The sequence below is a fragment of the Zalophus californianus genome, chromosome X (assembly GCF_009762305.2).
Source record: "Zalophus californianus isolate mZalCal1 chromosome X, mZalCal1.pri.v2, whole genome shotgun sequence".
Taxonomy (NCBI): Eukaryota; Metazoa; Chordata; class Mammalia; order Carnivora; family Otariidae; genus Zalophus; species Zalophus californianus.
In genome coordinates, this window is record NC_045612.1 from 90,245,415 (window position 1) to 90,269,055 (window position 23,641).

The 23,641-nt window shown below is 35.5% G+C and overlaps 1 protein-coding gene across 11 annotated transcripts in view; it reads right to left on the minus strand.

Annotated features, from left to right (window-relative positions):
• The window catches only part of KDM6A (lysine demethylase 6A), a 211,935-nt gene that overhangs the window by 51,950 nt on the left and 136,344 nt on the right, over nt 1-23,641 (minus strand). For 4 of the 11 annotated variants that reach the window (XM_027607526.2, XM_027607525.2, XM_027607536.2 and 1 more), the window contains 9 exons: nt 14,809-14,902; nt 11,859-11,985; nt 6,622-6,720; nt 6,259-6,478; nt 5,564-5,698; nt 4,964-5,119; nt 4,302-4,397; nt 3,247-3,348; nt 2,185-2,580 (listed from right to left, as the gene is read on the minus strand). In XM_027607526.2, the coding sequence (XP_027463327.1) occupies nt 2,185-2,580; nt 3,247-3,348; nt 4,302-4,397; nt 4,964-5,119; nt 5,564-5,698; nt 6,259-6,478; nt 6,622-6,720; nt 11,859-11,985; nt 14,809-14,902 (1,425 nt within the window). The remainder of the gene's footprint in view (nt 1-2,184; nt 2,581-3,246; nt 3,349-4,301; nt 4,398-4,963; nt 5,120-5,563; nt 5,699-6,258; nt 6,479-6,621; nt 6,721-11,858; nt 11,986-14,808; nt 14,903-23,641) is intronic. The other 7 variants (XM_027607529.2, XM_027607530.2, XM_027607528.2 and 4 more) reach the window with 7 other exon arrangements.

Sequence of the window (23,641 nt, forward strand, 5' to 3'; positions counted from 1 at the left end):
CCTCCATCTACTGCTCCCCCACGCCCCTGCCCTGGCATGGTGAGCTCACCCAGACTCATCCATCCCTTGAAGTGGGTCAGGCTAGCTTGGACTCCTCTCTTTCACACCCCACTCTATCAGCTAATCCCATCAGTTCTACCTTCCAAATGAACCTAAAACCTGATCATTTCTACTGCGGCCATTCTGGGTCTAGCCACCACCATCTCTTAACCTGGCTTACAGCAATAACCTCCAAATCGGTCACATCATTTCTACCTTTGCCTCCTTTAGTCTATCCAGAGTACCAGAGAGGATTTAGCTAAAAACTAAGTTCAGATCATGTTACTCCTCCATTCAAAAACCCCCTACAGTTTCCCATGTAATGCACAATAAAGTCCAATACCCTTATAATGGCCTACAAGGCTGAACATGATTCAGACAGCCTGTTTCCAGCTGGACCACATTTACCTCCCTTCTTCTCACCCTTAGCTGGGCCTGCTCAGCCATGCTTGTCACCTTGATTTGCCTCAAAAAATGCAAAACACACTCCTACCTTAGGGCCTACTGCTCCTTGCTGCTCCCTGGGCTTGAACACTCTTATCACAAATACCTTTAAGGCTCATCTTTAAGGCTCACTTCCGTAACTCTTTCAGGTTTTTATTGAAATGTCACCTTCCAGGGAAGCCTTCCCTGACCTTCCTATTTATAACTGTGAATCCTCTACCACTGATCTCTAGTACTCCCCAGCTCCCCTAATACACTTTTCCAGAGAACTAATCATATCGTTACCTAATGTTCTATATATAATGCTTACTTGTTTATTTTTTACCTGCATGAATTAAGACATTTTCGTGTGTTTGCGGATTTATCCCCAGAGCCTCAATTAAGACATGGACACAGTAGGTGCTCAAAATTTAAGGATAAATAAAACTACTAATCATTCTAGAAGAGATGGTCCCACCAACAGCAGTACTTTAAGAATAAACTTAGAATTGTCTTAGAAAAAGAACTTATCTTGGTTTGACCAATAATAAAAGGCTAACCAGCAGTAAATCAAATATTTCTTATAGTAGGCTACTAAAAGCACAAATCATTTGGCAATGTCTGTTGGCAACTTTTTTTTAGATGCTTACTCTTTGACCTTTCAGTTCCACTTTGAAACATCCGTTCCACGGAAACAATCCAAAACACAGGAAAAACTATGTGCATAAATATTTAGAAGTAAAAACTTAGAAATTGTATCTAACAGTGAACTGAGTAAAATATGGCACGTATCTTTGGCGGAAATAATGTCCATGAGATCCATTATTGTTTTGAAAACTTCAGTGGCTCCACTTTGCCTTAAAGACAAATTAGGCAACTTTTTCTACCTTCCTCAGCCTGGCATTTCACCCTTCCCTCTTCATAATCTATACTCTAGGCACATTTTACCAGCAGCTCTCTCCCCTCCCAAATTCTCCAATTTCTGGAGACTCTTAACATCTTAGTTTATGTGCCCTCCTAGGTACTCTGGCAGCACTTTTCACCAAAGTCATGTTTCATAGTAATTTATGGTAACTGCTTCTTTAATGGTCTTTTTCGCCCACCACAGTGAATACCTAAAACTTAGCATAAGCACCTGATCTTAAGTAGGCAATATATGTAGAAATGAACTAAGTACCATTACATAATGTTTATGCCATTGTAAATTAACAAAGTTTTGGGGGACTGTATGATCTGTTTTCTTCTTTTGGAAAGTTCCAAGATTGTGTGGGTGTGCCCATGTGTGCATGTGTGGGGAGAATTTTGTAATGGAAAAGAAAATATACTCGAGAGTGTGTGTGTGTGTGTGTGTGTAGGGAGTCAAAATGTAGTTAATAACATTATAGTACTATATGGGCACCTGGGTGGCTCAGTTGGTTAAGCGACTGCCTTCGGCTCAGGTCATGATCCTGGAGTCCCTGGATCGAGTCCCACATCGGGCTCCCTGCTCGGCAGGGAGTCTGCTTCTCCCTCTGACCCTCCCCCCATCTCATATGCTTTCTCTCTATCTCATTGTCTCTCTCTCTCTCAAATAAATAAATAAAATCTTTTAAAAAAATTATAGTACTATAAAATGCTTATAAAAACATTCCTCAAACTTCTTTTTCCTCTCAAAATGCGTAAAACCAAATAAAGACAACTATTATATGAGGAGCCAACAAATGCAGCTAGTCCTTCTATTACCTGAGTGGAGTTAGATAGTTGGTTTTTCCACGGCTCCTCTGCGCTGCTGGTCAGGTTTGTGCGGTTATGAGGTAGAGTGAGTGCGTTTCGCTGCAGGTAAGGCACGTTTCCATTACTTCCACTTCCTGTTATGTGATTATTGCCTATCAAAATAGTGTCTGTACTCCCCAGCGTTCTTGATGTGCTACAGGGAACATGGCCTGTAGAAAAGGGTCCGTTGGCCAAAGGCTGCCCAGGGCAGGCAGGGCGGACTCCAGGCTGAGAGACGCTAGGCACTCTGGTCAGAGCAAGCTGGGGCTGCTGGCCAGAGACTGAGTTTGTAGGCAGTGATGAGTCAGCTGTTGGCCCATTAGGAATTCCAGTAGCTCGTACCTGTGCAACTCCCGTTTGTCTCATCTGTCAAAAAGCAAATGAAAAATAAATGCTGCTTGTGTGGCCCAAAAGGGAGAGGACCAGAATATGAAGGTGTGTGACCAGGTAATCTCTGATTTTCTCTAACATTTAATTTCTCTAGGTTGAAAAATACACACTTTTTAAAAACAAGAAACTGTGTTTATTCGTATTTAGATTAGCTCCCTCAGAAAAGCAGAAAAGTGTTTTGAGAAATATCCCTTCAGTAATGACAAAAGAAAGCAGCTGAAAATTATGAAAACTGGAATTTATAGGTCTTTTCCCCAAGCTGAAAACAAGGGATCTCAAATTTTCATTCTATTTTATTTATATGCCAGATCTTCCAAACTAAACAAGTCCTGAAGAAAAGAACCTCACCTCAGTTTAGGATAGCTTGTTAAGTATTAAATAATATAAATAAACCCTTAGAACACAGGCAAAATGGCATGTAAATAAGTAACAAAATACCAACTCTTGTGCTCAAAATTAAATTTACAGCTATTTTTATCTAAAAATCTCTGTCCATTATTAGTATTTTAAGAAGCAAGATTACTAAATTCCACCAAATACTGGCAGAAAGAAGTGGGCATGAACATGCTCTAAAAGGATGTTTTAGTCAAGAAAAATACTCAAAATGCTAACAAATTTTAGGGGAAAAAATGCTATACACACTTGGTGTTGCTGCATTAAGACAAACTGACTTTCCAGCTGTTCCAGCATCAGTTTCTGTGCTGGATTTAAGTTATTTCTATTTGCACGGAGCTGTTCCAAGTGCTAGAAGAAGAAGAAAGGAGAATACAGTCAAAGGCATATCTAAGAAACCAGCTCAAGCTCACTATTCTAAGCAACCTTGTCCTGAAATGACTACACCAACTCAGAACCGCTATCTAGTCAAAGATATGGATTCCTGATCAACAGCAATCAACCCCAAGATGAAGCCCTTTAAAAAGTTTCAGAGAGTAAGAAATAAACACTCATCTAAAGAGGTTTACTATAATGTGATATCTGAGACAAATGGGCATAAAATTTTACTTGCCAATACAGTATTTTTTGGTATTCACACAGAATGAAAGTTCTTTAAGCTTAAAAATGCATCATGTCAAGTACACTCAAAGCAGGACTGTTTGGAATAGAAAAAGTCTAAAGACAGCCTGACTATCCAAACCTAGTGCTCTGCTTAAATAAACGTGTGACATCTACATAAATAAATATGCTGTAGCCATAAAAGAACAAAGCAGCTCTTTACGTACTGACATGGAAAAGTCTGTAAAAATACATTATTAACAATATATAGAGCATTCTACCATTTGTGTAAAAAAGGAGAAAAATAACATGAGAGCGAAGGAGGATGCATATTTGCTTGTACATGCATGCCATCTCAGGAAAGGTAGGTGAACTAGTAACACGGACTGGCTGTTAGAAGGAGAACTAAGTGGGTAGGAGCAGGAACTGGAAGGAGAATTTACTTTATATAGCCTATAATCATACTGATGCAGTTTGAAGCATGTGAATATATTGCCTGTTTAAAAATAAAACTAAAAATAAGTGGAAAAAAAATCAAGAATAAATTATCCCATTACTCTGATAAAAGTGGGTTCATTTTGCTTATGTGCATATTAACTGGATTTACTGCCACTCAACGTTAAGAATACTTAAAAATTTAAAGTTTACTGCTTGTACTCTTTTTCAAGAGGAAAAACAATCTGTCAAAAGCATATCTTACATACCTGTAATTTCTGTGGTGTCAAACACCACGAATGAGCTTGTTGCTGTACTGGAGGATGTGACACTGCATGGCCACTACTCCAATTATCAGAAGTATTCTGAGGAAAATTGATAAAAAAAAAAAATTAAAGAATATTTGGTTAAATCCATGGAGTTAACAATAATGACTAATGAAGGCCAAATGACTATGAATTGGAATATTACATTTAAAAAATGTTATGACATTAAATTCTTTTAAAAATAATTTTACATGCATAATAAATTTGGGAAATCATAAATTTAAAACAAAAATATTGATTCTTTAATAAGCCACCCAAAAAGGCCCACCCCTAAACTATGGCCCAAATGGCTAACCTAAATACCACACTGTCCACTAGATCCAACAATAAATTTATCTCAATGTCAGGAGAAAGTGATGATGAAAAGTGTGTTGAGATCTTAACGGCAGGGAGATGAATAAAATGATTTGATGAATGCAAATTTATCCCTACTTTCTATATTTAATATGATGCTAAGAATTTGGGATAGAAAAACTCAAACCTTTCACTCTTTGATGTCCACAGATTTAATATAAAGGACAGGAGACAGTCAAAACTGCACAAGTTCAGGGCAGTTGGGAGTTTCCTTTTTGACTGGGATTTTTCTATTTCTCTAAAACATATACCTTTGTTGGACTAGATGTTCTTTTCCTCTTGGCAGGACTGGACAGGTCATCTACTTGGCTAGAAGGAATCATGTGTAGTGGCAAGGATTGCTGTGAAATTGGTGTTTGACTGAGGCCTACTACAGGTTCAGTATTTGGATGATGAGGTTTACATGCCTAAGAATCACAGAAGGAAGACAAAAATAGGGTTCTATATATTCTTAGTTCATTCCTTCAAATTATAAAACTTTACAAACTGCATATTTTCAAAGCTATGTGGACATCGCTGATTGCAATTATTGAAAATCAAAATCAAATGAATCATCAATGGAGGAATGTGTACCTTCCTTTGAAAAACTGCTTTAAAAATTAAACAAACCACTGCAGCATTAAGAAATCTCCTTCAAAATCATGAAAATGCACAAAGGTTCTAAATTGGCACCCCAAAATTTCTTCCCATATCAGAGGGAGTTTTATTTTGATCTAGATTCCCTTTGCAATTATAGCAAAAGGCTTTTCATTAATAAAAGCCTCCTGTACTTAGTAAAATACGCTTGACCACTACAGATTGAAAAGAACCCTTAAAGCTGGGCACCTGCAGAACATAACCCAACTTCTCACCTGCTGTGCTGTGTTCATGGCACCCTGCCTGGAGGTAAGCTCTGCGGGGATTGGTAGGCTCCACGCCTCCTCAATACTAGGAAGTAATTTAGTTTTATTCTGTAGACTACCTTGTGGAAGGTTACACAACTGAGCCTAGGAAAAATTATGTAAAAAGCAAATTTAACACAAGCCTACTTGAGTAAGACCAAGTCCACTAAATCTTCCTAAATGCTATAACTAATTGTTTTTAAAAGAAAATAGATTCTTAATTTGGGGTTTCAGAAAGATACTAAAAGTATAAAGAGGGTAACCAGAATATAAACCTTTGTGAGAATTAAAACAAAGCTGAGCTCTGTTATCAGAGTTCTCATAGCTGTCTTCTCATGAAACTCCAAGCAAGAGTGAAAGACAGTGTTTGTGTTCTTTTCTCTAAAATGCTATGACAACTTAAAAATGTAGACAGCACATAGAAAAAAATTATGTAAATTAATATGCATCAACAGTAAATGTGCAAAAGAGCATCTTTTAAATACTACATATCTTACTTAAAATGAAAAGTAAAATAATATTACAAGCTATGGTATGTTTACAAAATATGGAAACAAATTATAGACATCAAAACACAACTAGACAAACTTTCCAGCCACCCGCCTCCTGCCTGAGTGTCATGGGGAAACATGTGCCTTTAAAAAACTGCTATTTAAAAGTTTTACCTGTAAATACTTAATTCGTGCTGCAAGTGCAGAGGTATTACTACAACTTTTGCTTCTGGTTGCATTTAAGTAGCATTTAATGGCATCCTGAGGCTGGTTGCAGGATTCGTAGAGTGTGCCTAGGTCCATCCAGGCTGCAGCATGACCATGGTCCAATTGTACAGCACAAATATAAGCCTGTAAAGCATCCATAGGCTGATTTTGCTGCTGATATAGCACGCTAGAAAGAGAAAGTCAGAAAAAAAATAGGTCAACTAAGAAAACTACTTAGCTTCTCAAGTGATATTAACTACTAAGTACATTACACGTTATGCAACAGTTGTATATCAAGTATAAGACCATTATTTTTATATAACGTCTTACCCTATTGAACACCATGTATCTGCACTTGCTTCTGATTTATCAATAGACTGCCTGTAAGATATAAAGGCATCCTGAACTTTCCCAATACTTGAATAGCACCTGAGAGGGGAGGGAAAAAAAAATCCAGAAAATTCCATTAATACTGATTAATTTTCTGAAAAACCTCAAGGCAAATAAAAAATCCTAATAAGCTTACATATTTCTGTGAATGTATGTATATATATATATATATATAAAATTATAATGTACATTATAATTAACCATTCAGTGAACTATATTGTAGTTTATCTGATAAGTGCTAAAGCATGCTGCATTAATGAACAATATTAAAATAATTAGAGTCCATATTACTTCAATATCATATAGAGAGTGGAAAGCGCACACGTGCACACACACGCACACGTGCCATTCCACTTAAATAGCTTGATCTATTTATATAGCTTACATTCAATAAGAACACAGAGTTAAAAACCAAGAAAACCACCCTATGCTGGTAAGACTTGCTGAATCGGATTTCAGTTCTCCTTTCCTAAATAATAACCATGAGCTCAATCATTCTGTAATTCGTAAAAAATACAAACATTAAGATGCAGGTAAAATCAAGCTAACTACCAAAAACAGTAAAAATAAGGTGAGTGCAATATTTCACGACATGTAAGGGTAGCAAGGTATGATTAAAGTTTCAAGGACCTGTCATTTTCTTAATGCAGACGTACCAGATGGAAACACAGAGCAGCAGCTGAAACTATAAATATAGAAATTATCTTCTAAGTGCTTGGCACTAAGGAAAAAAGAAAAACAGAACCCAGTCCCTGCCTTCAAGGAGCTTACAATTTAGTTGAGGACTGAAGACACATTGCAAATGTCATGATGCCGTTATCATATGGCTGACAGAGACAAGAACTGTTCTGAGAATTTAGGGTAGAAGACACCACAATACACACTACAGGATTTAGGAAAAGCAAGAAAGGGAAGGGTAACACGAAGGAATTTGAGTATGTATAGATGCATATAGTTTAGATCAGTGTTATCAATTATCAGCCAATATATGGCAATTTGGCCATGAAAATAAAATGGAAAGATAACATATACTTACATAAACTTTCCATTAAACTAATACTTACATTGCAACCGACTTATTTTGAAATACAACTGGCTGAGTAAACCGCAAAAAAATTCTTTTTTTAAAGATTTTTATTTATTTATTTGACAGAGAGAGAGACAGCGAGAGAAGGAACACAAGCAGAAGGAGTGGGAGAGGGAGAAGCAGGCTTCCCGCGGAGCAGGGAGCCCGATGCGGGGCTCGATCCCAGGACCCTGGGACCAAGACCTAAGCAGAAGGCAGACGCTTAACGACTGAGCCACCCAGGTGCCCCAACAGCAAAAAATCCTAAATGTTTTTATGTGCCCAAATAGCATATTTGGATCCTCATAATTATTCTTTGAAATTTTACTGATTCATGTAATCCAAAAGTCTGGGAACCACTGATTCAGATGGAGATGAGAGAAGGCATTTCAAAATGTTGTTTGAACAGTATGAGCAAAACCTAATGTATAGAAGACAGCACGGATACAAAGAATAGAGAATTATAAATCCAGCCCAAGGATAACCTGAAGTTTTTGGTCTTCTAACAAGAGAAATGGCACCACGAAAGCACTTTATAGGAATATTAATCTGCTAACAATGTGTAGGGATAAACTGAAAGGAAAATAAATTCTGGACAGTAAAAAAGAAGGCAGCTATACTCACTGGCTTGGAACAGGCCAAAACTGGGGTAAAAGTAATGAAAATGGCAAGAAAGGAAAAGAAGGGAGAAATAGTAAACCAAAAGGACAGATAAAGACTTTGTGACCAACTTATTAGATATCCATGGTGGGGGGGGGCGGATAACTTAGATTTAAGCCTGAGCAAATAGTGTTTAAAAAAATAAATAAATAAAAAGTGACCTCATTGGCAAAACTAAAAGGAGGAGATGGTTTGGAAAAGAATATGAGGTTTGAAATATGCTTACTTTGATGTGAGGTGAGAACACTAAAATGGATAATGTTAGGTCAAGAATAAGAGATGTGGTCCTGAAATTTAATACCTTGAAATATAGAGATCTAGATTTGGAATTCATCCACATAGAAGAGAGGGTTTAAGAACATAGGACGACTACAAGGGAGAGGTGAAAATAAGCCTAAGGAATCACTAATCTTATGGATTGGGCAATAAGAAATGTCAGTGACTGAGACAGAGAGGGCCGTGGCAGAGCGCGCCTGCAAACTTTTATGAAGGGAGAATTCAGGACAATGCCAAACAGGGACAGACACCACAAAGGAAGGGAATGCTTCACAAATAGTAGAAAACACATCCTGTTTGTTGTTGTTAAATCAAAGCCAAATCTCAGATTTATAGACAAATTTACCTAACCACTGAGGGAATAAGCAGTAATTCCCCAACCAATGTTTTCACATTCCATTCCTACAAAGTCAAAGTAGGAAACCAATGTGCCCAAATGCAGACGTCCCAGTCCAACCACCAACCACTTTTCCTCTAATAAAACTTAACTAAGTTCCCCTGAGACAGCCTTGTGTCTCTGAAAAAGCAATAAGTGAACCTAGGCTCTAGTTCCTGTTCTGATTTAGTTACCTGTGTGACTATGACCTCGGACAAAACATTTTCCTCCTCTGAACTCACTTTCTGTATCTGTAAAATGACAGGGTTTACAGAGTGAAGCAGGTGACCTCCCTGGTCCCTCCCAGCTCTAACATTCTATAGTTCTGTGCTAACAATGTCAGTGATCAGTATCAGTATAAGAGGATTACCACACCACCCCTGTATTATGATACACACATGCCAAATGACATCTTCAACACAGACCTGAATGCAAAGGTAAGTAATAAAAAGCCTTAGAAATATTAGGGTCATTAAATCCCAAAGTTGCTTACTGACACTTGAGGTCTCCATTCAGAGCTTTAATAACTTTTAAAATATATATTATTTATAAAAATTTTCTCACAACAAAAAGGATTAGAAGCAACACATCAGAAGGCAGTGAAAGGAGGTCAAAAAAAAGTAAACATCAATGAAAAAAAGTCTAAAACAATCGTCGAATTACGTTATTACGGATTAAAAAAAATGAACATCTAACATGATAATGTTGAATTCCAAAACAAATTAAACTGAGGTAAGTATCCTTTATTTGAGAAATCGTAAAGCATGTTGTATATTTGGAAAATTTTATCTGAAAAGATTCAAATAAAAGCATCTCAGTGGCTTAAAATGTAAAGTTAGGCTAAAATTAAAAAAAAAAAAAAAAAAACCCTCCTGTGGAATACTCACTGAGCTGAAAATTACAGCATTACTAAAATAGTAATTTTAGATGTTTAAATGCCTAGAATTTTTTTTTAAGTATACTAAAAAGACATCAACACTACTGTATTGTATTAAACTACTAATCTTTATTTTAGGTCAAAAGGAAAATAATGTCTGGTACACATGCCTTTTAACCTATATTAAAATAAAATTTTTAATTTATTTTAATATTTAAAATATTTAATTAATATTATAAATATTTAATATTTATAATATTTAAAATATTTAATTTTTTAAATTTTCATATATAATGTTAACACTAGAGGCGATGACTAGGCAGCCCCTACTTTCCAGTGCTGGACCTCCTTTCCAGTCCCTGTATGAAGCCTCCCACTGTGCAACACTAACACTAGCAATGGGGCTAGCTTTAAACACAAACAGTGTTCAGTCAGTTCATTTATTCCATTTATTGAATAGCCACTTTGCTAGGCGAGAATATACAAAGATGGTAAAAGATCCAGTTTCTGCTCCCAAATATCTTCAGTGAAAGAGAAAGACAAAGTTTGGACTCTTAAGCTTTACTAGTGAGCAACCCAAATCAGATTATTTTATAAAGCCTTGGAAGGTATTAGAAAATTTCTGCTAAAAATAGGTACTTTCCCAACCAACTCTTATTGTACATTATTAATGACTAATCAAAAAAATTTAAAAGAAATCTTAGTATTACTCCATCTCATAGAAACACTTTGCTAAATTTAAAGGAAAAATGAAATCATACAAAATACTAAAACTTAATGTGATTTATGGAAAACTCAAAGAGCTTAAAATTAAAACAAAACAGGATAATTTCAAAAGAAATCATAAAACTGAAACCTTCAGGGTAAGAAGGTACCTAACAGATAATCTATAAGCAAGGTTTCTCAACCTCAGCACTACTGACATTTTGGGTCAGGTAATTTTTTGTCCTAGAGAGCTGTCCCACTAGATGCCTGTAGCATTCCCCATAGTTGTGATAACCAAGTATTTCCACACATTATAAAATGTCCCCTATGGGACAAAATAGTCCCCTATGAAAACCAACGATCTAACATAATCCTCTTATTTAATAGGTTAAAAGAAAATTGAAGCATCAAAAAGTTTAACTGCGCCATCCATGATTCCACATATAGTAGCCTAACCAAGACTTGAATCCAAGTCTCTCAACTCCTAGTACACTGATCTTTCCACCATACCACAAGAGATAAAACCAGTTAGGAAACAAAATACAATCTAATAATGGCCCCAAAATATAATCTATCAGGTACATATACAAAAGATGTATTTCAGATAATCAGTAAGCACAATTTTGGCATTTAAAGTACAGAGAAAAGTTTATAGACTTGCAGAAAACTATTTTCATTATATGTCACTTTCTCCTTTCCAACAAGTCCACTAATAATGTATCCACTTTCTCACTGTGAGATGTCAAGTAGAATTGATTTGAGACCTACTATTAATCAAATTTATGTCCATTCTAATGTATGTATCATTATTCCAAATCACAAACAGCAAGGTCCCATTGGCTACTGGTGGTCACTAGGCAGAATAAGAAATTAATTCTGTTCTGTTAAATAGACATATAAAGAAAATACTGGAAATGAGAAGGGCATTTAAACACTAGAATGAAGAACTACTATGTGAAAAGACTTTTAAAAACCAGCAATAATTCACGTCAAATGAAAATCCAACAAGCAAAATGAGAAATGTCCCAGTAGAGCAGACTATGCTGTGAGGAAACTACCACATTTAGAAGTTTTCTTTAACTCCCAGAAATCTGTGTGATAATATATTTAAAAAGGAAAATTCACTGATCAGCTTATAAATGTAAACAAACGTTTTAGCTCATAATTCAAATCTCTTAGGTGGAATAAACAAAAGCAAAACTTAAGTACAGTCTCACCTTCCAAGGAAATACCAGGACTGGCCAGAATTAGGATCTGCTTCCAAGGACTTCTGGAGATACTGAATAGCATAGCTTTCCTTGGTGGCTTTATCTCCCAGAAGGTCCACAGTGTGATGCATCCAACCTATAGTAAATGATTAAAAAGTATTTACTAAATGACTTAATTGTTCTTCAGTTTTTAAGAATACCAAGCAGAAAACACTTAAGTAAAAATATTCTTTTTTCAGTCAAGTTATTCATTTAGTTTGGCATATACATTCCCCAAATTTAGAACTGCCAATTCAGATTATAAGGAAGTCTGTTTCTCACAGGAAGGTACAGTCAAACCTATAAAGAACTTTATTCCAGAGAAAGTGAAACGATATTAAGCACTGATTTAACACTTAGTAGATTACAAACTATAGTTCCTCTTTTCTAATTTTGGTATTTGAAAAAATTCCAAGTTATGAAACAAAGCATATAAAGATGTTCAATTTTACTCAGTGCTCTATGTAAAACTTTATGTACATTTTAGGACTCTCCAAGACAGTCTATTAACCCAATGTTTATTTCCAAGGAATAAATATTAAGACTATTTAAATCAATGATAGCTCAGAGTACAACACACACATATAACCCTACCTCACTGGCATTGTCCACATATGTTCACAACTTATCTAAAATAAAAACTATAAAGCATTCGACAATTATTTAAAAAATATTCAAATGGCATAAATAAAAATGGTATAAAATGCGTACCACAAATGTTTAATAACTAAATTTAGATAGTGCACAATACTGCATAATCTCAATTGTATGTAGAATCTCAAAAAGCTGAATATATAGAAGCAGATATTAGAATGGTGATTACCAGGAATGGGGAGGTAGGGGAAATGGGGAGATACTGGTCTAAGGGTACAAAGTTGCAGTTATGTAGGATGAGTAAGTCTAGAGAGTAATGCACAACAGAATGACTATATTTAATAATATTGTAATATATACTGGAAATTTACTGAGAGTAGGTTTTGGGTCCTCCGACCACACACAAACAAATGGTAACTATGTGAGGAGATGGATCTGTTGCTTAGCTTGACAATACTACTCATTTCACTATGTATAGGAATATCAAAACAGTTGTACACCTTAAATATGCACAATCTTTATAGGACAGGATAGGATAGGATAGGGAAGAGGAATGGAACGGAACGGAAAGGAAAGGGCTATGTAAGCAATCAAAAGATTGGATCATGGAATAATGTATTCTAAAACCTTTAAGACACACAGGAATAATTTGGTTTAATCTGCTGGGGAAATAGTATTTCAGTTGTGGATCGATTCAAGTGCATAAAATCAGCTCTGTTCTTTGTATATAGTCCATATTATATAAAACAAATAAGGACCCTTATTTTCTGATATTTATTATAGTTGCTGTGCTCCAAAAGATATTTCAAGGAGATTGAGTTACTATATTTTATGGAAATACACATCAATCACACATTTACATTTATTCATCTGTTCCTCCATTAGCCCCTATTACTAGTAAGAATGGAACCTAGAAAAACAAGCTCTAAAAGGAGCTGCTTAAGCAGCCGTGACAAGCAAGTAGGAAGGACTGATGTGCAGGCATAAGTCAGACTTAATTAGGAGAAGTATTTTTCTGTTCAAAAGCATGAAAGGTTTATTATACTTACACACTCTGAAATATGGTAAGCCAATGCCAAAGACGACAGGTGATTCAGACATAATCCAAAATTATTTCAATCTATTTCCTAAATTTAAAAGGTGTATGCATTTTTGCTACTTGACATACTCTTCACTGCAGCTAAAATGCATAAATTAGCTGAATGAGTAAGCTGCCTTATGCTAAAGGCACCACTTTGTTCTTTTTACTTAAGAACACAAAACCTTTCTTTACTGTACTAGTAAGCCTGTTTTAAATTTTTTTTAAGATTTCATTTATTTATTTGAGAGAGAGACTGTGCGCATGTGAGCAGAGGAGTGACAGAGAGGGATAAACTTGTTTTAATTTAAAGATACAAATTCACAAAACTCAAACATGATCTGTAAACTTATTAAAAAAATATTCAAATACTTCCACAATTTTTTAAAAGTATGGATAACTCAAGTAAAATTCTAACCAGAGATTAAATTAAAAACAAAGCTAAAAACAAAAGTTTTATATTAAGGCAATGTGCTCATTTTGTATAATTAATCATATGATAGGTATCAATATCATGAAGATCAGTGATAAAATCTAGGCTTAAATGATTTTAAAATTATATAAAAAGTCACATTATGAAAATACTCATATTACTACACGTTGGTTAAAAATTAAAGAATAAATTATTTGCCCAGATCAAAAACAAATAAACAAAAGCTGGGGGGAAAAACCCAAATAACACATACATACAAGAAACATGACTCAATAACTACACAACAAAACAAAATGTAAGGAACTCAATCACTATCTTCTTGGTCACAGTGACATATTACATCCAAATGGCTATGTTTCTTCATCTTTAACATTAGACTAGAATATTGCATGGGTACAGAAACACTCTACTGTTAGATGTTCCACAACTTTTAGATGAAATGTTTTAGTTAATATTATTGACAGAGCTATGAAAGCAAGCTCACCAACCACCAAGTGACTTTAGACAAATCATTTAACTTCATTCAGTGCTAAGCGTATCTGGCACAAAGGAAGTATTCAACCCCCTTCACCCATAGGTTAAGTACTAGAGAATAATTCTGAGAATTTAAAAGGACTAGCTACACTGAAGAACTGAAATGAGATGGACAATGCTTGGCAAAAGGTGGAAATATTCTCGATTCAGATTAATTCTATCAAGCCTGGGTAAAAGAAGGAAAAAGAACAGAATACATGAGCCACATATGTGCCATCCCTGACATGTAAAAATCATAAAGAGAAATACTTATAATACACTAAATGTACACTATTACATACCTAACTGTTGTAAGACAGTTGCCTTTACTTGTGCAGAAAGGTTTTCCGTCTGCAAAAGTTGTTCATAAGCTTCCTTTGCAGAATGATACTTCCTCTAAAAAGCAGAAAAAAAGAGATTTAAAGAAAAATAAAATTGGTATCTTTGAAGAATTAGCTCATATATTAAGATTTACTACATAATACTAAAAAAGAAAAAAGATTTACTACATAATCCTGATACTTTAGCGTATTTCTTACAGCCAACTGAAAGAAGAAAGTGCTAATTCCTTACGGAATGTTCCTTTAACACTAGACCGTTGTGGATAATAGGTCCATGTTTCAGAGTAACTAATACCAGTAAACATTCAATACAATAAAGTATTAAAATATGCCCTTTAAAGAATTTGCCAAATCTCAATTGTTAAAATCATCTCAACTTATTTAATAACAAATAATTTCATCTTTATTATGTAACACTGATGAAGCTAGAGAAATATTCTACCTCCAAGTGCATAATCTCTGTACCTAGAAACACCCAGTTCCCAAGCAACTTAATATAAACAACGGAGTTGTTTTTAAATGTTTTTAAAAATCTAAGTGCAAAATTAGTTAAAATCTAAGTTTAAAGGTACTGGTATATATCCTATGGAAAAAATTTATAATATGTATGACTTTAAAGATACCAAACCTCCTGTACTTACAGAGTAACAGCGTTCACAACACTTAAGGTTCCATAGGCAAATCTCTAAATGAAACCATTTACCCAAAGTCCCCTCCCCCAAGTGACAGAAACCCATTATTGCTACAGTTATAAAGCTTCAGGCAGCTCCTCCAAGAAAAAGGGGAAGGGGGGAAAAGGGTAAGTCATCAAAAGAAAACTTCCTAAATATTACCTTTAAAACATACTCAGCAGAACAATGGATTGAAGTGGCTTTTATTCATTATCAGCAATAGTCCATAGCTGCCTGAGCAAACAAATTCTTCTCAAAAAAAAAAAATTGGTAGGGGAGCGCCTGGGTGGCTCAGTCGGTTGTCTGCCTTCGGCTCAGGTCATGATCCCAGAGTTCTGGGATCGAGTCCCACCCTGGGCTCCTTGCTCAGCAAGGAGTCTGCTTCTCCCTCTCCCTCCGCCTCTCCCCCCACCCCAGCTGGCTTGTGCTCTCTCTCCCTCTCACTCACTCTCTCTCTCTCAAATAAAATCTTATAAAAATAAATAAAAATTAAAAAAAAAAACCATACGTACATATACAAAACTAGCTATAGGATCCTCAGGCAAATGACTAAAACTACGATTCAACATCCATAAAACAGAGCTAATACCCAATCTTTCTATCTGGAGTTGTTCTAAGGATCAAATGAGATAAGCTAAGAGCTAGAGAAACAAATAAGGTGCTACTTGAATACAGTATGTGAACACAGTAAAGATCTGAAAGAACTGGCCATTAAGATTAACAGAAGTTACTACATAAACTTTTACTCATCAGTTAAATTAGTTCCCCCTAACTATTAATCTGATCCCAAAAAGTTGAGACAATTAATACAAGGTAAGGACCAAATTATCCAACTCAATTCCTTCAAATGATATGCTAAAACATACTTCCAAACACAAGTAATAATAATAATAATAAAAAGACAACATACTTGAAAAACTGGTTGCATCACACTGAGAAACATAAACTTGGATTTCTACTTCTTATCATATATAGGCAGGGAAGCATATGAGAGAAAAAATGTAGGAGAGGACGCCTGGGTGGCTCAGTTGGTTAAGCGGCTGCCTTCAGCTCAGGTCATGATCCCAGGGTCCTGGGATTGAGTCCCGCATCGGGCTCCTTGCTTAGCAGGGAGCCTGCTTCTCCCTCTGCCTGCAGTTCCCCCTGCTTGTGTTCTCGCTCACTCTCTCTCGCCTATGCTCTCTCTAGCAAATAAATAAATAAAATCTAAAAAAAAAAAAAGGAGAATATTCCCTTGAGATGGGAATGAATTTCTTTGACATGGCCAAAAACAATACAAATCATAAGGAAAAGTAAAGATCTGATTTGAAACACAAAGCAGAAAAATAGGCAATGGACACAAAAACCAACACATAAAAGGTGAAAAACATGTGAGCAAGTGTTTATCTCTAGAAATCAGAAAATGCAAGTTTAAATGAGATACCACCACCTACCCATCAGATTGGCAAACAAGAAAGTTGAGTAATCCAAGTCTTTTGGGGATGTGAGTAAAGAAAATCACTCATGCCCTGCTGGAAGGGGAATCATTCATGAAATCAGGTATGCAAACGCACTACAATCCAGCAAGCTCACTCTTGGGACACAGATGCCAAAGAAACCTTTCCACGGGTAATGTTCTAAAATGGTACTGTTTACAGTATCAGGAACTGGGGTCAACCTAGGTCTATGTCACTAGGGAGTGAAAACATAAAATATGATGGATGCTTATACTAGAACAGTAAGCAGCAATTACATATGGCGTATGAAAAGCAACATGAGTTTAAAGGTGTTTAGTAAAAAGCGTTGCTTCTGGTAATGTTGGAGTAGCTGTTCTACAGGAACTTTCAGTTACAGATAAAATATAAGTCAACTATCAGAAAGCCTAGGGTGCCTGGGTGGCTCAGTCGTTAAGCGTCTACCTTCGGCTCAGGTCATGATCCCAGGGTCCTGGGATTGAGTACCGCATCGGGCTCCCTGCTCAGCAGGAAGCCTGCTTCTCCCTCTCCCACTCCCCCTGCTTGTGTTCCCTCTCTTGCTATCTCTCTCTGTCAAATAAATAAATAAAATCTTAAAAAAAAAAAAAAAAACCTATCAGAAAGCCTAGGGAGAAACCAAATCAGGCTAAAACCACCCCTAAGAAAAGGCAATGGCACTGGATGAGTTACCCCTTTTACTAGGATTTTCACCTGAGAGCAGAGCAGGCCTTAATTGGTGCCTGGTTGGCTAGAACGCAAAAGAAATGAGCAATCTCACTAGCCTGAAGAATCAGAGGACACATTTTGAAGCTATCACAAGGGCTAGAAGTGAGGGGAGAAATCCCAGGGAGGAGGAGAGTGAAAGAAAGAGAGCACCAAATTCTGCAATTAAACTCTGCCTAAATCTCTTGTTGACTGCTGAACTATGCATGTACACGGCAGATGTCCAGGAGCCTAAAAGAACTAAAGAGAGATTTCAGCCACTGTCAGCTACAGGGGTGTCCACATTTAGAGTGTGCCTTGAGCAAAATTAACTGGTTTATGTAAAACAAAAAAGATCAATCTTCAGAAAAATATAACAAAGTCACTCCACAATGTATTATTCATGACAGCCAGGATAAAATTACCAGACTTATAAAGAATGAGGAAGATTTTACTCACATTCAAAAGAAAAGGGAATTAATGAAAATAAACCATGAAATTAGATGATGAAATTTGTAAATAATTTTAAGGCAGCCATTTTAACAATTCAAAAATAGTAAGAAAAAGAGAACCATAATGAGTGAATGGGTAAGAAATTAGAGCATGGAAAGAAACCCAAAAATTCTAAAACTGAAAAATATCTGAAATTTAAAAAATAAATCACTGGATAGATTGAATAGCAGACTGGAAACTTAAAAATAAAAGCCATCCAAAGATAAATGAGACAGTTACAGTCTACCATACATGTAACTCGAGTCCAAGAAGAAGGGAGAGAGAATGGGGCAATAAAGATAGAACGGCTGAGAGCTTTCCAGAACTGATGAAAGATAACAAATCCCACATCCAAAAGACTAAGAAAACCACAAAAGAAAAAAAAAACAATCCCTGGGCACTTCACAAACTCTTAAAAACCAAATGGAAAGAGAACTTTGAAAACAGCCAGAGAAAAACAACAAAATACAAAGGATACAAGAATGACAGCCAAATTAAATATAATGGACTAGACATTCCAAACAAAAAAGGCATGTCCAGAAAAGATTTAGGAAAGAGCCAAAAATATACCCTAAGAGATGCACTTTACATATAAACACACAAGAAGGTTGAAATAAAAGGATGAAAAAGATACCATGCAAACAACTAAGCATTAGAAAGCTGAAGTGATCAGATTCAGATCAGATTAAGTAGGCTTCAAGGCAAAGATTATTACCAGAGATAAAAAAAAAAAATCTTCACAATGATAAAGAACATCAGGACATAACAGTAACATAACAATAAAAGAGCTTCAAAATACATGAAAAAACTGACAGAATTAACAATGATAAAATACTATTAATTAATCTACATAATTTTTTCCAATTTCACCAACTCTCCAACTCATGTCCTTTTTCTGGTCCAAAATATAATCCAAGAACCCATACTATGTTCAGGTAGCACGTCCCTTTATTCTCCTCCAATCTGGAACAGATCCTCACTTTTTTTATTTTCAGTACTTCGACACTTATAAATAAAAAGTACTGGCTAGTTACTTTGAAGAATGTCCTTTGGAAATTAGTTAAGTACCACCTTGTGGGGACATACTCATCATTCCTCAATTCATTCACTAACTGAAATACTACATAAGAAAAAAGTGTCCCCTTTCTTCCATTTATTTGCCATTTATATTCACAATTTGTATTATCACAATTCATTTATAAATGAATATAAATAAATTCAAATATAAATATATGAATTCATTTATATTCATTTACTTATAGAATTTATATAGAATTATTCATTTCAGTATGAGCTAAAACATTTTATTCTGTATTTTATATTTCATTATATTTGGTTTCTAAACTTGTGTCAGATTTGCTGATTAGAAACCCCATCCCCTCAAAAGTTGACTCCTGTGTTTTTTCCACATGCCCTCATCATTTTTTGAGTACTTCCTTACTTTGTGGCACCACGAAATGTTCTAGAGCTCATCTTGTAATTTCCTTGCCTAAGCCCTGGAATCACCCACTTCTCCCCAAGAATCCCTGGTTCCTTTTATATTTAAGGATAGTATTTAGAAACAAAGATCTGGGTGCTAATGTATTCACTACTGCAGAGATGGGTCATTGCCTCCAGGCCCTCCCAGCAAACAGAGCTAGAAAACATATTTATGTGTACACACACACACACACACACACACACACACACACACCCCTGTATTTCTATCCAACTACCCATAACCCTAAATAACCATATATTCATATTGATACCTCCGATTACAATCCAACACGAGTTCAGTCTTGCCTTTACTTTCCTTATTTGTAAGTTCTGACAGTGAAAAACCTGGCTCTCATTATCCACAATACGTTCACTTATTTGCTTATTCCTAATATTCACATAAAGTAGTTACAGAATTCCTACTCCATACCGCTGTGAGAAAGTAATTGTAGTGCGGGATTTGTTTACAGTTCTTGTCTCCAGCTTTAGACTATAATCAAAATACTATTCTCTAAAGTTACTTAGGTTAGTTCTTTTCATATCCATCCCTCCACTATACTTATGTTATTCATTAGGTAAGTTCATTTGTTACTGTCTGCATTCTATTTTGGGCTAACTCACATCCTTGTTGGTCTCAATTATTCAACTAATTCTGGGGTAGGTTCTAAGAGTTAGAGCTATATAAAGTATACACTCAAGAAAATCCACTTCTTTTCATCCCTATTACCCCATTCACAACAACCGCCGGTAGGTAACCAACCTCATTTGTTTCTGGTTTATCCATTCAGTATTGCTTCTGCACATGTGTACTTTCTTTCACAAAGGGTTGTATATTATACTCTTTTACACTCTGCATTTTTTTCCACTTAGCAGTACATTCTGGAAATCAATCCACGTAGTGATCCACATAGTTCTTCCTCATACTTTGCTACATGCAACTCCACTACCTGAATGTCCCATAGTTTATATGACCATTCTCCTATGAATGGGCATTTAAGTTGTTTCCAATATTTTGTAATTGCAAACAATGCTCTAATCGATATCCTTGTGCCTATATATTTTCATAGTTTTGGAGGTATACTTTCAAGGTAAATTTCTAGATGTGGGGCTGATGAGTCAAAGGGTAAGCATATATAGCTTTGTTAGATTACTGTCAAATTCTGATCCAGATGGGTTGTACCAGTTTGTATTACAATACATGAGAGTGCCTGTTTCCCCATAGCCACTTATTATTTTTGCCAATCTGATATGTGAGAGTTCTATTTCAGTGTTGCTTTAATTTGCATTTCTGAGTGAATCTGACCACTTTTCCATATGTTTAATGGCCCTGCTACATATTTTCTGTGAAATGTCTATTCATGTCTTTTTCCCCATTTTTCTATTGGCTTTTCATTCCTTTGTTCCTCAAATTTCAAGTTTGTTATATTAGGAGTATTAGCCCTTTGTCCATGGCATATGCTGCAAAGATTCTCTGTTTCATAGGTGTCCTTTGAATTTATGTTATTTTTTTCTGTCAAATGGACTAGCTCAAAATTCAGAGGCAATGAAAACAATGACCACAGTTAAAAAGGCTTTTCCTAAATCGAGGTTGAAGAGGAGTTCATGTTCACTTCTAGTACTTGTACAGTGTTTTTTACATTTCACGCTAATTCATTTCTAGTTTATTCTTTTGAATAGCTTGAGACATGGGTCTAATTTTATCCTTTTCCAAATGGCTACCCAGCTGTCCTAAAACCATGCATGAATAATCCACCTTAACCCCAGGAATTTAAGATATTACCCTTTATCAAACATTTTATTTCTCTATGTACTTGATCTATTCCTGTTCTTTCTATGATATTCCACTGGTCCGTCTACTCACATGCCAGACAACACTTTGAATTATATAGGCATTACTGTGTCTCTATTTAGTAGAGTTAGTAAAATCTGTACAATTTCCCCCCATTGTTTTCCTGGTTATTCTAGCGTGTTACCAACTTATCTAAGTCCTTAAAAAGTTTGTTAGTAAAAGAAGAAGAAGATAGCAGGAGGGGAAGAATGAAGGGGAGTAAGTCGGAGGGGGAGACAAACCATGAGAGATGATGGACTCTGAAAAACAAACTGAGGGTTCTAGAGGGGAGGGGGTGGGGGGATGGGTTAGCCTGGTGATGGGTATTAAAGAGGGCACATTCTGTGTGGAGCACTGGGTGTTATGCACAAACAATGAATCATGGAACACTACATCAAAAACTAATGATGTAATGTATGGTGATTAACATAACAATAAAAAATTTAAAAAAAGTTTATTAGTAGTTTTTACTGATGTTTGTGCTCCATTTATAAAGTAACTTAGGGAAAATCAGTATCTTTACATTGCTGAGTCACAGTATCTCTTTTAAATTTATTACCAAGTAATTACTGATACTCAAATGGGTATTTTTTTAACATTATGCTCTTTGATTATTGTTGTTGAAGGTTAATTTCTATATGGTAATCTGTGCTTCTAATTGATTTTTCTTCTCTGACTGCACTGGCTAATACCTATAGTACAATGATGAGGAGTAATAGAGATAGTGGGAATCTCTGCTTTGCTCCTAATTTTTGTGAAAATGTCTCTAGTGTATCCCCTAAGTAAGATACTAATGTATATGAATCTTACCATGATAAAATCTGGGGACTAAAGTACATGAATCTTACCATGATAAAAAAAGTAACCCTCAGTTCCTATGTCCAACTTGGATGAGTTTTTTATTAGGAATGGGCGCTGAATTTGTCAAAGGTTTCTCCTCAGCACCTATGGTGATAACAATCTGATTTTATCTTTAGTTCTATTATTAGGATGCCTGATACTTATGGATTTCCATTTAATACTCAATCTTGCATTCCTGGAAAGAATACCACTTGGTATATTATTTGCTCAATGAGGTAACGATTTTGTTTGCTAAATTTTTATTTAGTACTTTTACACAAATATTCATTACTGATATTGGTCCATATATTGCTTCCTTTTTATCCTATTTTTATCAGGTACATTTGCTTCAAATGAGGAAATGGGTAAAAACAGTATTATGGTTCCTCAAAAAATTAAACATAGAATTATCATAAAGATCCAGTAATTTCACTTCTAGTTACATATCAAAAAGAATTAAAAGCAGGGATTCAAACAGGTATTTGCATACTCATGTTCACAGCTGCATTATCAATAGCCAAAAGGTGGAAGCCACACAAGTGTCCACCAATAGATGAATGGATAAACAAAATGTATTGTGTATATACAACAATGAAATATTATTAAGCCTTAAAGAAGAGTTAAAGCTTTCATACATTCTATAACACATACAAACCTTAAAGACATTATGCTAAATGAAATATACCAGGCACAAAAAGAAATACTATATGATTCCACTTACATGAAGTAGTTAAACTCATAGAGACAGAAAGTAGAATAGTGATTGCCTGGGGCTGGGTGGAGGGAGGAATGAGAACTTATTACTGAATGGGTACAGAGATTCAGTCTGGGATAACGAAAAAGTTCTGGAGAGGAATGGTAGTGACAGTTGCGCAATGTGAATGTATGTAATGACATGGTACACTTAAAAATGGCTAAAATAGTAAAATTTATGTCAGATATATTTTACAATTTAAAAAAAGAAGATATGAAAGCACTATGATCTGTAGTTACATTTTTAGAATCAGGGATTTTGTTTCCATTATATTTTTAAAATACGCCTTTTATTAAAAAAAAGAAAAGGAAAGGGGAAAGGAAAAGGGAAAGGGGAAAGGAAGGCAGGGAAAGGTTTTTCATTTCCAATGCTCTGGAACAATCTATAAAGTATTAGAATTATCAGGTCTTTAAAGGCTTGGTAGAATTCCCCTCTAAAACCATCTGGCCATGGTGCTTTCTATTGGGCATTACTTAATTTTCCCTATTTCTTTTACAGAAATTGACTTTTTATAATTTTCTAATGAGGTCAGTTTTGCTAATCTGTATTTCCCTGGGAAGAAGTCCGTTTCATT